Source organism: Candoia aspera, chromosome 2 (genome assembly GCF_035149785.1).
Source record: "Candoia aspera isolate rCanAsp1 chromosome 2, rCanAsp1.hap2, whole genome shotgun sequence".
Classification (NCBI taxonomy): domain Eukaryota; kingdom Metazoa; phylum Chordata; class Lepidosauria; order Squamata; family Boidae; genus Candoia; species Candoia aspera.
In genome coordinates this window covers 42,013,344-42,028,317 of record NC_086154.1, presented here as the reverse complement: position 1 = coordinate 42,028,317, position 14,974 = coordinate 42,013,344, and the positions used below count along the sequence as shown (strand labels likewise).

Here is a 14,974-nt window from a genome sequence, read left to right as displayed (position 1 = left end):
ACATGGGCAGAATTTGAACTGTTCATTTGAGAATCCAAATATAAAATCCAATTGGAACAAACAGATTCTGAGCAATTGTTAACAAATATGCTTCAAAATGGAACACTACATTTGAGGAATGTTATTGCCTTTTATCAGATTTTCAAAACTACAGCTCAGAACAATTACAAAACTAAGCTTTTTTCAGCCTACAGTCAGTATGGGGTCTATGTAGTGCACTACAATCATTTTTGCCCTAAGTTCAAAATAATTTACACTTTCACACTAGCAGGACATAGTTGCCAAAAACACTAAATGAAGTAAACAAGATCAGTCAATGAGAACAAATGAACTTTGCATCTAATGAGCAAAGATATTTGAAAGATAAACGCAACAGCATTTGGCTACAGCACTTTTTCCTCCTCTCTCCCTTGGGGCCGAGATGATAAAAAACGCTTTTCATTATGTTTGTTATTAATTAGATTTCTTTCCCACCCTTGCTCTGGAATCTCAAGGCAACATGCCTACCATTCTCTCCTCCCATTTTCCCCCATTGCAATCCTATAAGGTGGGTGGGCTAAGAGAGAGAGATTGTCCCAAAGTTCCACAGCTGAGGGAGTACTTGAACATGGGCCTCTCAGTCCTGACTCAACAGCTTAATCATAATATCACACTTGTTCTCAGGGGCAAAGTGGTCAATGTTTCTTTCCTTTCCAAAACAGCCAATGTTTACTTGATGGTTAAGCAAAACAGCTTGAAATCAGATTGCTCTGAACTTCATTCAGCCAACTAGAATTAAAGCAAACAAAGAAATAAGCACATAAGCCTATATCATAGTTTCTCCGCATTCCCTTTCCTTTGTGAAACAATACCATCTCATGGGACCTAGGGGTCATGCCTTCTTGGTTGCTACACATGCCCTTGAACATGTTTTTCCCCAAAGTTCAAAAGGGCACAAACTCTATTGTGCAGAGCCAGTGAAAACCTGGCTCTTTTTCCTATGATCTGGGCCAGGATGGCAAACGAGCCCATTCTGTGACCTGTATTATGCATGTCTTTATAACCAGCCTCAATTATATATTGATTGTGTTTTGATTTGGGAGGCAGGTTTGTTTTCTGTTGATGTATTATAGTCATCCTTTTTCATTTTTTTCTTTCTGTATACCACCCAGAGTCACCAGCTGTGAGTGGGTTGGCCTTAAAAATCATATAAATAAACGAACAGGTACAGAATCATTTCACATCCAATTATGGCTTGACATTAAAGAAACAGCTTCTGCGCTTTTACATGTTCTCCCCTTTACACATTCTATTCAAATTAATTAATTTATATTTTATAGTTGCATCTTAACTTGTAGGTTATAGCTTGGGCTAAAAGAAATCATAGTTTGCTGGAACTGAATACAACTAGGGTTCCCCATATCTGAACAAACACTAGATGGTAGCAAAGGGGTTAGTCTGTATCTGTTTACTGTCATCTAATGATCCTCCAGATGCTTGCAGTCCAAATATAATGTCTCCCCACCTTGGAGAAGCTGCTGCAATTCATAAAGTGAAACATGTGAAGAAATATAGGGAAAACCTACAAGTACAAAGCCGGTTCATGCCAGCTTATAGTCTGAGGCTATTTCTAGACCTGTACACTGGGTTTGTTCAACATGTTTAGGACTGTAGATAATATCCGGACTGCAAAAATCTGGGTGATGACTACTAGATGGCAGCCAAGAGACACATAAAACTAACTCTTTGCTATTATCTATCAGCCATCTACATTTTTCAACTCAGATATAGTACCCCTAAACATGCTTAAACTAAGCTTAAAATGGTGTGGAGTGTTTTATAGTTAGTAACAATACATATATGTCATGGTGTCATCACATAGGAGATATTACATATTTGCATCAGACATTGTGGCATAATTATATTATTTATGTGATGATGTCATGACACATGTTATTTTTACATTATGGTTACTTTTTATGGATGGTGCTGGTGAAAAAGGCTTGACATTAGAAAAGGTTATGAGCTGTTAGAGAAATACAGTTCTGGAATTTGTTCTTATATAGGTTTCATTAGAACCTAACAAGGCACTTGGGAGTCTCTGCCTAGGTATTTTGATAGCCAGGATCAAGCTAAGCCTTGACAGCTTATTTTCTGTATGTCTTACTTCTTCCAGAATAAGTTTGCTATATGCTGTGCTGCTCACAAGGAAGTTGGCCACAGCGAAGAACTGCATTACAAACTTACAGATTATAAAGAGCAAATGGATTGGAGATCTAGATGTTGCTGAACAACAGTCCTCAGCCATCTCAACCACAACAGCTGTGAAGATGCTGGAAACAGACATTCATCAGAAACAAAGGGCCACTGTTCTCCACTCTATCATGAAGCTGTCAGCATTGACTCTCAAGCAAGTCAAAGGTTGAATTCACACTTTCAGAGGCTTTTTATCATGGTTTGTTTTCTAATCTACAATTAACTGACTTGATATATTGTCCTAAATCATTGTTTATAAACTTCTAGAAACAAACTAACTATGTTATGGTTTAGTATGATGCTTGAACCCAGTCCAAAGTTCCCAGATGGTCAGCATCTGCCTACATTGACCAGTAAATCAGCTTGCTTACTTCTCTGCCTTGTTTTGTCTTATCTTGCTGGTTAATCAACAAGTGACCTTCTGCTAGCCTAGTTCATGGCTGGACCGTGATGTAGCCACACTGACAATCTTTCTGCAAATCCTAATCCTTACCTCATTTCAATCTGGGGACAGAACCTGTACATGTAGATATGCCCATAGAGTCTCAATTCTTTGGCAAATTCTGGTGCTAGGATTCCATGCAAGTTAGATGGGAAATAACGCAGAGAGTTCTTTAAAGCCAACTGCCAAAACAAGGGAGGAAAAAGAAAACATGAGTAAGTTTTAAAAATGACTAAGCGGGTGGCTATCACAATTAATTAAGCACATGCATTTTATTAGGCTGAGTGGGAAACATGCCCAGTTCTTATGAATGCATTCAAGGACATTGATCTTAAGTAAAAATGAGGGTCCATCCACTAAGGTAGTAGCACTTTTTCAATGGAATCTTTTCATTCAGCTCTTTCTATGAATAGGATAATGTCCTGCATCCATTTTCCAGAGAAGAAATGAAGGAACATTAATGTAGGCCTTTACATTAAGCACAAAACAAAGCAGAAAGCTTTGCTGCCTCTTTGGCAGCATAGATGGGTCATGCCAAGTCTGCTACTTCATTGTCATCCTGAGATGACAGAATATATGCCACCCATGTAAAATTACCTAGTAAATTTAGGTATTTATATTGAACTGTTTTAGTGATTTGTTATTTTTACTATTTGTAAGCTGCCCTGAGTCGTCATAAGCAAGATGGGCGGCAAAGAAATTTTAATTAATTAATTAATTAAGATTGTCTTTTGCTGTGTAAAGAAACTGTGAACTTCTGTACTCAATATTTAAATGTGCTAGGGTTACCAAATACCCGGAATGTTGCCCTACTGCTTCTTGGGTTATTTCCCCACTAGTGATTTACAGCATCTTCTACAGTCATTTAACCACTGTTGTTCCAAAATAACAGTGATAAGGACAGACTTTATGTCACTTCAACACAGGCTTGGTGATGCTAATAGGTTGCTATAAATTACTAGTGGGGAAATGGCTGTGGATGATTGCTGAAAAGGAGACGAAGTCAGGAGAGAAAATCCAAATGAACAGTTTAGCATATGAACCCATCTTAAGTACAAAAAAACAAATTTGCAATTTCCCAACATCTCAAACAACCTGCCCTTTGGAACATCTTGTCCCAGAGGTGAGGCAGGCCCCTTCACTTCCGACCTTCAGGAGGGCCCTGAAAACCTGGTTCTGCCGTCTCGCATGGGGCGGGAAGGTGGGCAGCCATTCATGGGGTTGGCTCGCACCTTAGAGCCCCTCCCACCTGATTAGAATTTTCTAGCCTCTTGGATTTTACAATTATTTATATTGTATTTTATATTTGTAAATTGTTTTATTCTTATAGGATTTTAATTGTTTATTATCATAGTTTTAATTTTATTGTAAACCACCCAGAGTCCCTCTTTTGGAGGAGATGGGCAGTAGCAAAATTTGAATCATCATCATCATCTCCACACACCATCCACACATACAAGGAGAATCCCTCTCTTGCAAAGAAAAGTGAACGTGTTCAGGAATAGTTTGTCCCAAGCTCTGTAAGAGCCACACCTCTTGGAGGAAATAAGTTCTCTGCTGACTCCAATGTACTCCAAACGGGGTACCAAAAAATTGTGTGTTTTTTTAAAATGACATCTGAAATGTATACTTTCATAATTTATTCCATTATTTTTGTTTACTTAAACACTTTTTAATTTTTTTAATCACTTTATTCTGCTGCGGTGTTCACACACAGTTTGAAATGCTTGGGCAGAAACTAAAACAACAGAAGACCAAAACAAAAAGGTACTATACCATTAACAGAAGAAGCAGCACATAAGAGTCAAAGTCTAGGACCAGGGAAAAAAAGCAGAAAAAGCACTACCAGTTTAAGAAAGTGCACACTCGTCTTTTTCAATTATGTAACTACCTGGGGCATTAGAATAAAATTGCGTATCTTCAGCGTACCAAATTCAGGACTGTCACAATATGTACTCTGAAGCTTGATTTGTTCACATAATGCATCTGTCCCATATGGTCGCTGGGTGTGCGCGTATCTGTGCCTGAGCATGCCTGAGGAAGTGCAGGGTAGGCTGTGTATGGTCCAACCTGTCTGATGTGTCCAGCAGGAAGGAGAGAGGAGGGCTCAGAATGTTTCGGTCAATAGCATTTCAAGCCACTGCCCAACTGGTTCTTCCAGACCAAGGATGCATTGGGGTGATTTTTTTCTGCCCCCTGCTGGAGCCTGCCCATTCTCAAATTCAAGCTTTCTTTTGCTGGCTTCTCATACCACACCAAACTTAATCCAGTTCTCTTCAGCACTTAGAGGATTATTCCCCTGACAGATGGACAAAGTCCCAAGGTTCTTTACATAATTTCTTTCCAACACTTCATTGGGATGGACAGAATGAAGAGATTTCTTCCAAAGAATAAAATCAAACAGAAAGGCAGCAAATTATCACTATCATTTGAAGGTAAAAGCAAGATTGAGGTTTAATTTTGACATTGTCATTAGGTTTAATTAAAATCTTATAATTGATTCTCTTCCCTTAGTTCTCATTTACAAGGGTGCGGGAAGGAGATGAAATAGCTCTGTGCCTCCAAGATACAGAGGCTATCTTGGATTATCAAAGCAAGATTTTTTCTCTGCTGTGTCCTGCTGGCTGGTCTGCCTGCAACTTGGGTTCAAAGAGGGATGGACAGATTGGTGGTCAAGTTCCATCCAGGAAGGAAATCACCCTGTGTGCCAGCAGGACAATTGAGGCCAAGAGAATGATTTGGTGTTTTGTTTGTTTGTTTAAAAAGCCAACCTGGATGTTGGGTGACAGAGAAACTGTAGCTGCATTCATACCCATTGAATTCAGGAGCTACTGTTGTGCAAAGTCACTGAGATATGTGTGTGTGGGTGAAATATTGGACTGGGACAGAGGAGATCTAATTTCAAGTCCACCCTCAGCAGCAGCAGGCTCACTGGATTATTTTGGGCCAGTCAACTCTTTTAATCCAACATACAGTATGTCAGAGGGGTATTATTGTGTGTAACAAATGAGGGAGATCACCTAGTAGGCCACCTTTAGCTCCTGGAGAAAAAAACAGGAGATAAATTTAACAAAATAAATAAATAAAAGGTACACCAAGGAGAAAGAATTATCTCCAACATCAAATGTTGGGAAATCAAAATAAATCCATACAAAGATATATGGTGAAGGTGAAAGGTCCTCTGTGCAAGCACTGAGTCATGCCTGACCCTTTGGGGGGACGCCGCTTTTGCGACGTTTTCTTGGCAGACTATAGAGCGGGGTGGTTTGCCACTGCCTTCCCCAGTCGTCACCTTCCCCAGCAAGCTGGGTACTCATTTTACCAACCTCAGAAGGATGGAAGGCTGAGTCGACCTGAGCTGGCTACCTGAGACTTCAGCTTCTGCTGGGATCGAACTCGTGTCATGGGGAGAGTTTCGGTTGCAATACTGCCGCCTACCACTCTGCGCCACACGAGGCTGTTCTTTGATGTACAAAGATATATACAATACATCAAATACTAAGCCAACGCTCAATCAGAGACATAAGAGCAATAGACATCTTTTAGTGAGCTGCTAGCCACAACTTAAAGATGATTGCTTGGATTTTTGTTCAATTGAATCAAAAATACAATTAAAAGCAAAGAAGCATGATCTTTACTGTGGTAGAAAGAGCCTTCTCATTGTGCAATATATGTGAGAAAGTAAATATCTGTGTGTGTGTGAGAGAGAGACACAAACACACACACACACACACACAGAATGTATGTGATTACTGTGATCTCAACCAGATAGGCTACCTAACTTGGAATTCTCCAGAGTTGCCCTGCAGCTCCCAGTTTTCTAGATCTCATATTAGCTTGATGCCCGAGTTGACGGTCAAGAGAGGAGAACTGAATCTCACCACAGAACCTTCAGAATCCCAAGACCTGTCAAGGGATGAATCGAATTCCAGTTCTGATGCAGAGGAATCTGACAACGGGGAAGAGCCAAAGCAACCGGCACCCAGCGAATTGCTCGCAGAGTTGATCACCTTGGATGAAGTGGGGGAACCCCAACCAGGGATGTCGGGGACGTCCTGGAAGTATTAGTTCCCGCTAACCCCAGACAAAGAATCTACTACGGTGTCAACTGAGAGGAAACTGGGCACGTGAAGGAGAGGGGACTCTCAAACCCCTGAGAGACTAATTGTGGTGGAAGCCAAAATAGAATTGATGGAGTACATGTTGAAAAACCTGTCTTTGTCACTGGAGGGGCAGGGGAGGCGCAGAGGAGATCCCAGCTTCCCGCAACCATCCCCCATCCTCCCATCCAGACCGCCAGTGGAGCGGGACCGGAGACGGCTCCGGGATGAATCTCCACCCCGCAGAGCCTGGCCATCAGTATCCCCACCCTGAAAAGGGAAAGCTACTGTAACCTGGGGCCCAACCACTCAAGTGCCAGCTGGTTCCACTCCAACCGGAGGCGGAGTGAGAGACTTTTCTGTCAAATTTGATGGGGATCCAACAAAGTTATCTTTCTTTTTAACTAATGCTAAAAGTTATATGAGAGAGTTTGGGGCATGCTTCCCTTCCGAAGAGGCTAAAATAACTGCCATTGCCACCAAGTTGAAGGGTCGAGCGGCTGACTGGTATGTTCAATTAAGTGATGCTGACTCCCCTGCACTTGATTATTTCGATGATTTCATGTGGGCGTTAAAGCTGCATTTTGAAGATCCTCTGGCCAAGGCAAGAGCTAAGAAGGCACTGAAGGATCTTACCCAGGGCCAAATGTCAGTAGCTGATTATGCCCTAGAGTTTTAAGGTCTGGCTAGGAAAATCACTGACTGGTCTGAGTCAACTCTAATAGAGCATTTTAAAGAGGGACTCAACCAGGACGTCCTGCGTTGGGTGTTGTGTAGAGACGACCCTGAGTCATTGTATGACTGGATCTGTCTGGCAGGAAAGGCTGAGCATGCTCAGCATACCTTCATGCAAACTAGAAAACCTGAAAAGCCACCCGCCACCATGACAGGACCCCGAAGTGCTGCGACTGCTGCCCGGCCAAGCTATAGAGCCTGGGATGAGGAGAGAGATCAGCGCTACGTGAGGGGTCAGTGTCTCCGATGAGGAAAGGAGGGCCATCGAGCAGCTGATTGCCCAAAAGCCAAGGCTGGAGATTGAGAGGGGAAGCTGCTGGCCAAATCACACACCCCCTCACGACGAATGACAGCAGCCAAAGGGACAGCTGATGCTGAAGAAGTAATCTACCCCTCAGGAGAGGCTGAAGACGACTCTAAGGAGCCGGCGGGAAACGCCAGTCACCTGCCATGAAGGGCGCCAGAGGGCAGGTGGAAGAGGATGGGTGCGAAGATCCTATGGTGAGTGCTGACTGTCCCACTTTAGCAGTAAAAGTGAAATTGGGTTCCCGCACAAAAACTACAGAGGTATGGGCTTTAGTTGACTCTGAGTGTTCCAGGTGTTTAATTCACCCTGAGCTGTTGCTGCTTTGGAACTGCCTAGTTTCCCCCTCCAGCATCCTTTGATCTTCACACAGTTTGATGGTTCAACAGCGGGGGGGGGGTGGCGGCGGCAACCCATTTCACTGGAACTGTGGCAATGCAAATGGGCAGCCACCATGAGACTTTAAAATTTGTTGTAGCACCTGTTGGCAATCCCTTGGTAATCCTGGGATCCCCTGGTTGACCTATCGAAGCCCCTATATAAACTGGGAGCACAGAACTGTGACATTTAAAGATGGATTTTACCAAGCTCCTACAGTGGAGATAGTTGCATGTGCGGGGGTTGGAAGGGCAGCGATCACCACACCGCGCCCGACTTGCCACATTTAGAAGGCTTGCCTGCTCAATACCAAGAATTTGCAGACGTATTTGGGGAGATGGAAGCAGATCAGTTACCACCACCACCCCACTGGAAAACTGACTGTGCAATAGAGTTGGTCCCCAATGCTCAATTGCCCAAGCCAAAAATCTATCCAATGACTCAGAAGGAGCTCGAGGCATTATGGGACTTCATTGACAAAAATCTGTCAAGGGGGTTTATTGAACCTGCTAATTCCCCAGTTGGGGCTCCTGTGTTATTCCGGGAAAAGAAAGATGGCACGCTTCAACTCTGCATGGACTATCGAGGGTTAAATTCCATCTCTATTGTCAACAAGTACCCTCTGCCCCTCATGAAGGACATGTTAGCTCATTTGTCAAAGGGCAAGATTTTCTCCAAGCTTGATCTTCGCAAAGCCTATTTCTGCATTCACATAAAAGCTGGGGATGAGTGGAAAACTGCTTTTAATTGCCCACTAGGATCGTTTCAGTACAAAGTCCTCCCTTTTGGGTTGGCAGGGTGTCATGAGTAAGGATGGCGAGCAGGGGGCTCCCATCCAGACTGTTAAGCGCATGTGTAGCACTGAGGAATTAGGTAGCCATTCAAAGAGACACAGATCGGGACCGCCTTAACCTTTGGGGTTTATATGGCTAGGTTTTTCCCATGCTTCTTCAGTTTGTTAGGATTCCTGTTATGTACAAGCAATAAAACATTAGAGACCAGTTCCTTGTCTCAGCGTGTTTCCTGGCACTTAGGACACAGGGGCACCTGGAGTCTTCATGCAATTGATTAATGAAGTATTACATGATCATTTGTTTAAAGGGGTCCTGGTTTATTTAGATGATGTTCTCATTTACACTGAAACTGAGGAGAAACACAAATGCCTCCTCAAACAGGTGTTACACAAACTTAGAGATGCCAAACTCTATGCCAAACTTTCCAAATGCGAGTTTCACAAAACCCAACGTGACTATCTGGGCTATCGAGTGTCTGACCAGGGTATAGAAATGGACCCTGCAAAAATTCAGGTGATTCTAAGTTGGGAACATCCCTGCACCTGGAGGCAATTACAAAGTTTCCTCGAGTTCAGTAATTACTATCGCCAATTTATCCAGGGGTTCGCTGAGATTGCTCTGCCCCTCACTGATTTACTCCATACCAAGGGCTTGGGGGAGACACACAAAGTAAAAAACCCTGGGGCAGTGCTGAATTGGACTCCTGAATGCCAGGCAGCATTTGAGAAATTAAAAACCCTTTTCACTGCTGAGCCTATTCTACAGCACCCTGATCCTGAACGCCCCTTTGTGGTCCAAGTTGATGCTTCTGACTCCTCTATTGGGGCTATTTTGTTACAAAGGGATTCAGAAAATCGCTTAAAACCCTGCGCTTATCTATCCATGAAATTTTCTGAAACAGAACGCTGTTGGCATGTTTGGGAAAAGGAGGCGTTTGCTGTAAAAGCAGCTTTAGAAATCTGGTGCCATCTCCTTGAAAGCGCTAAATGTCCTTTCAATCACAGGAATTTGGAAGCCCTCCTCACCACACAACGTCTCAGCCCTAAACAGATTCGCTGGGCTCAGTTTTTCAGTCGCTTTAACTTCTAGTTAAAATCCATTCCAGGAAAGAAAAACTTTCTGGCCAATGCTTTGTCACGTTTACCTCAGGACCTTGACCAGGTGGCAGATGTGGTTGGGACTGTTCTCACTGAACCACAACTGGGCTTGGTTGCTGTCACTCGGAGCCAGACCCGTGAGCAGGGAACCCTGCCCCCAGCCCAGTCTGGGAAGCAGAAAGTGCAAGTTCCTTGCCAGTTACAGAAGGACTTTCTCCAGACGCTGAAATCTGACACTTGGTTGCTAGCTAATAGAGACACTGTTTCTTTTGAAAACGGTCTGGCATGGGTGGAACACTGCCTTTATGTGCCTGAAACTTTAAGAGCTGATGTTTTGCATCATTCCCATGATGATAAACTTGCTGGACACTTTGAGTTTGTCAAAACCTTGCATTTGGTTCACCGTCAATTTTGGTGGCCAACCTTAAGACGTGATGTAAAAGACTATGTTGCTTCCTGTCCCGTTTGTGCCATGTCAAAACGAAAAGGGGGGAAACCACAGGGGCTTCTACAGCCAGTGGCCAGCCCATCCCGCCCCTGGGACGAGATTTCTATGGATTTCATTGTGGGCCTACCTCCCAGTCAGAAGAAAACTGTCATTTGGGTTGTAAAGGATTTTTTCTCTAAGCAAGCTCATTTCATTCCATGTGCATGCATCCCATCAGCCCCACAATTAGCATGCCTATATCTCCACCACATCTACTGCCTCCACAGTAGCCCCTCCCATTTAATTTCTGACCGCAGCACACAGTTTACTTCCCAATTTTGGAAATCATTTTTAAAATTGGCACTAAACAAGCACTCTCCACATCGTCCCATCCACAGACTGACGGTTCTACTGAGATGTTAAATGCCACTCTTGGACAGTTTCTTAGAGCATACATTAACTACCATCAGGACGATTGGGTGGAGTTGTTACCTTTTGCTGAAGTTGCTTACAACAATGCTGTGCATCAAAGTACCGGACAAACCCCTTTTCACATATTTTCTGGTCACAACTTTGTTCCCATCCCTGAACTGCCACAGCCCCCTTCCCAAACATGTTCTGTGTCTGACTGGGCTGTTAAATTGTCTGATTCCTGGCCAGTAATTCAACAAGCTTTGGCTGATGCCCAGGCTGCTTACAAGTCTCAAGCTGATAAGCATCATTCTTTGCAACACTTCAATGTTGGGGATCAGGTGTATCTATCTACTAAATTTATCAAATCACCTCAACCCTCTAAAAAACTTGCTCCCAAATTCATTGGTCCTTTTCCTGTTGTTCATCTTGTCAATCCAGTTACTGTTAAATTGGAACTGCCTCACAATTTGAAATGCTTGCACCCTGTTTTCCATTGCAGCTTGCTTAAGCCTGTGCACCACTCACCGTGTTGGCACCCTCAACCTCCTCCTCCTGCTCCAATTATGATTGATAGCCAACAACACTTTGAAGTCAAGGACATCATTGATTCTCGCAAGCTTCGAGGCACCCTGCAGTATCTGGTCCGATGGAAACACTTTCCTCATCCTGAATGGGTGTCTGCATGCCATGTTAACGCTCCTGGTTTAGTTAACCATTTCCACCTTGCTTACCCTTTGAAGCCTGCTGCTTAATGTATTCTTCATTTGGGGGGGGGGCAGTATGTCATGTTCACTGATTCAATGTAGTTTATACATCATAACGTTTCACATGCCATGGCTCTGATGCACGTTTTTGTTTGGGAGGGAGCTGCTGTGAGACCTTGTACCAAGCTCTGTATGTGAAATCAGTACAATGGAATGTGTTTGGGTTATCTTCTCTGCTCAAGGCCTTTTCCCGCAGACCATCAGAGACCATTAGGAGCACCTGGGATTGTGAACTTGAGAAGATTTTACGGGGGGAGGGATTTCATTTGCACCGAGGGTTTTTAGTGTGAATTTGGCGCGCTTTCATCATTCTCAGCTTTCTCTGTGATCCTGCATACTATTCTTTAATAAATCAGATATCTTTGAATTTCTGCTCATGAGTCTGATGGTGTTTTAGAATAGGCAACCATTACAGTTAGGATATGAGTTAGTCCTCATATTTCAGAAGGATATCCAGCTCAGAATAGCTGACCTTACCCAAAAAACTGCTGTCACTTAAAAGGCAAAACAGCAGATTTCAAAGCAGTAGCAATCATCTACAGCCATAAGACAGGAACCTCACATTTTTGCCAGAAAAGTTTGCTTACAATGAAGACCCAATAAAGAGAGATTCTCTTGAAGCCAGACCCTAAGAATAATATGATAAAGTCACAGTAGACACAACATTATTCACACAGTTTACATTGTCTTAAAAATTTAGGAACAAATACAGGATCGAGATGAGACACAGCTACCTTTATCAGGAGGTGAGCTAGATGCAGAATAGGCTTTCCTTTCTATTAGAAGAGGAGAGCTGTGTTAGTCTATGGTGACAAAAAATTAGGAGTCTGGTAGCACCTTTTCCAACTAACAAATGTTATTAAGACAGAAGCTTTTTAATATGCCTTTTAATAAAAACTGTTAGTCAGAAAAGGTGCTACCAGACTTTTGACTTCTTGTTAGAAGTGGCCAATTTTTAAAAAAGAATTTTCAGTTGCTGAACCACAGCTAGTTGTTGAAATGGGTAAAATCTTTTTTTTTCAGGGTAAATTCCTCTGCATGAGTAAATTCATTCCCTGTTGACATATTTTAGCATATGCTGGATCAACTCAGGAGAGAGAGGGTCATCCCTAATATTAGGCAGAGCAATCACCTCAGATGGCAACGCTGGGAGAGAGCAGTAACACTGGAAGAGACAAAGGTGTGTAACCAGGCTGTAATATTCCCCCACCCCACAAGCTAGCCTCCTACTTTCACATGCAGTACAGAACAGGGTACCCACAGAGTGACAGGCAGGCAGTGGGGGTGGTAAAAAAGTCAAGATCATGGTTGTGACCATGCAATTGAAGTCCCACTCCTCCTAATGTGCATCGTATGTTTTTTTTAAAAAGTGGGGCTTCAAACATGCTGTCACAGCTGTCACCATGACTTTTTTGACACACACACCCCTGCAGACACTCCCAATACAGAATGAATCCCGTTGCTAGTCCAAACTTGTTCTGTACATCAGAGCAACCCTATCTTGTTCTACCCTCAGATCTCTCCTTGAAGAGAAGTGATTTTCACATGCAAACATGGCCTGCTAGCTTATCCAATGAAGTACTGAAATGGGTACATTTTATGGACAAAAGCACCTGTTTAGCAAAATGTTTGGGCAACCTGTTCCCTCACCTGTAAGAACTCTCACCTCACTTGCCTCTCACATTAGCATCTCAGTCTGTCTCTTGGCTTCTGTCTGTTGCTGTAAGGTTGTTATCTGTGTTTTGAGGGTGAAAGGCATGAAGACAATCCCAAGCTGACTTTAAGGGAATGGGCAGTGAAAACAGTAGGTAAAGGTAAAGGTTTCCCTTGACATTAAGTCCAGTCATGTCCGACTCTAGGGGGCAGCACTCATCTCCGTTTCAAAGCTGAAGAGCCGGCGTTTGTCCGTAGACACTTCCGTGGTCATGTGGCTGGCATGACTAAATGGAACGCCGTTACCTGCCCACCGAAGCGGTACCTATTAATCTACTCACATTTGCATGTTTTCGAACTGCTAGGTTGGCAGGAGGTGGGACTAGCAACGGGAGCTCACCCCGCCACGTGGATTCAAACCGCCAACCTTCCGATCGGCAAGCTCAGCAGCTCAGCAGTTTAACCCGCAGCACCACCACATCCCTCTTTAAGGGAATGGGCAGTGAAAACAGTGGCAATGCGTAAATGTGCTTAGGTCTCAGAGGAAAAAGAAGATGAAGGATGCTACTATCTCATATTTCAATCAACAAAGGAGTTTGGAAGCAAGAGAATTCAGGAAATACTGTATATAGAAGAAAACCCTGGCAAATATGGATTCAAGAATGTTAAAGTCAAGAGTAATGACAAGTTCCCATGGATATTGACCTTTATACATGTCTTATAAAAAGGCTATATATTATTTACAGAAACCAAGGGACATGAAATAAAACATCAGAACAAAAGATTATTACTGCAAATTCAATTTGAGAATAGACAGGATGCATAGGCCTGATCCTCAGTTTATGTTTGCTTGCATTGTTCCTTGAATTAAGGTAAGTGTGGTAAGTCATTACTTTTTCTATTAATCCTGCTACTCTCATTTCAAAAGGGCATTATCTATGCAGAAGGATCCTACATTTGACTGAACAGAACAGAAAGATACCCTCAGAAATCTTAAAGGGAGAAGCCCCAGCAACAGGACCTCATAATGCTGAGTAACTGGAGACTCCCAAACAAGACCATGTTGTTAAGGGTGAGATATGCAGGGATATGCATTTGAACCCAATAGCACCTGATACTAACAGAAAGACATTAAGGGCAATAGATAGTAATACTGTGCAATGCTTTATATTCACAGCTGGTGGCTATTGACAACATGGCTGGGCAGAGACCACTAGACCTGCTTCAAGAGCCATATCTAAGACTTCAGGGACAACCCACCGCAGGTCTGTCAGGGGAGATCCACCCAACTCAGTTCCAGGGAGCAATTTAGGAATGCAGAGTTTGGTTCTCTCTAGGAGGACATACCGTAGTCCCAACTCATGGGGAGGTATTCACTGGGAAGTGGGGGGACTGTCCAAAGAGAAGAATTGCACAAACTCTTACCTTTTCTTCACGTGCTGTGAGATTTGGGCTCCTCACAGGAGCATGAGGGATTCCACTCTTTTGGCCTCTGTTCTCTGGAAGAGGGTGGAGAGGGAGCCCAGCACAAACTGCTTTTAGAGTAGACATGGCTCGTAAGGGAATGCTGGTGCCTGACAGTCAGCCCTACCTGAAGGACAGGACTTAGAAAAGGGTTGGGGTTCTATAGC

General features: G+C 43.2%; 1 protein-coding gene across 1 annotated transcript in view; it reads right to left on the bottom strand.

Annotated features, from left to right (window-relative positions):
• UROC1 (urocanate hydratase 1) overlaps positions 1–14,974 on the bottom strand; it is a 75,627-nt gene extending 60,653 nt beyond the window's left edge. The window contains exons 1-2 of the mRNA XM_063291671.1: positions 14,769–14,974; positions 2,729–2,859 (exon numbers count right to left, since the gene is read on the bottom strand). Coding sequence (XP_063147741.1) covers positions 2,729–2,859; positions 14,769–14,894 — 257 coding nt within the window. The 5' untranslated portion in view covers positions 14,895–14,974. The remainder of the gene's footprint in view (positions 1–2,728; positions 2,860–14,768) is intronic.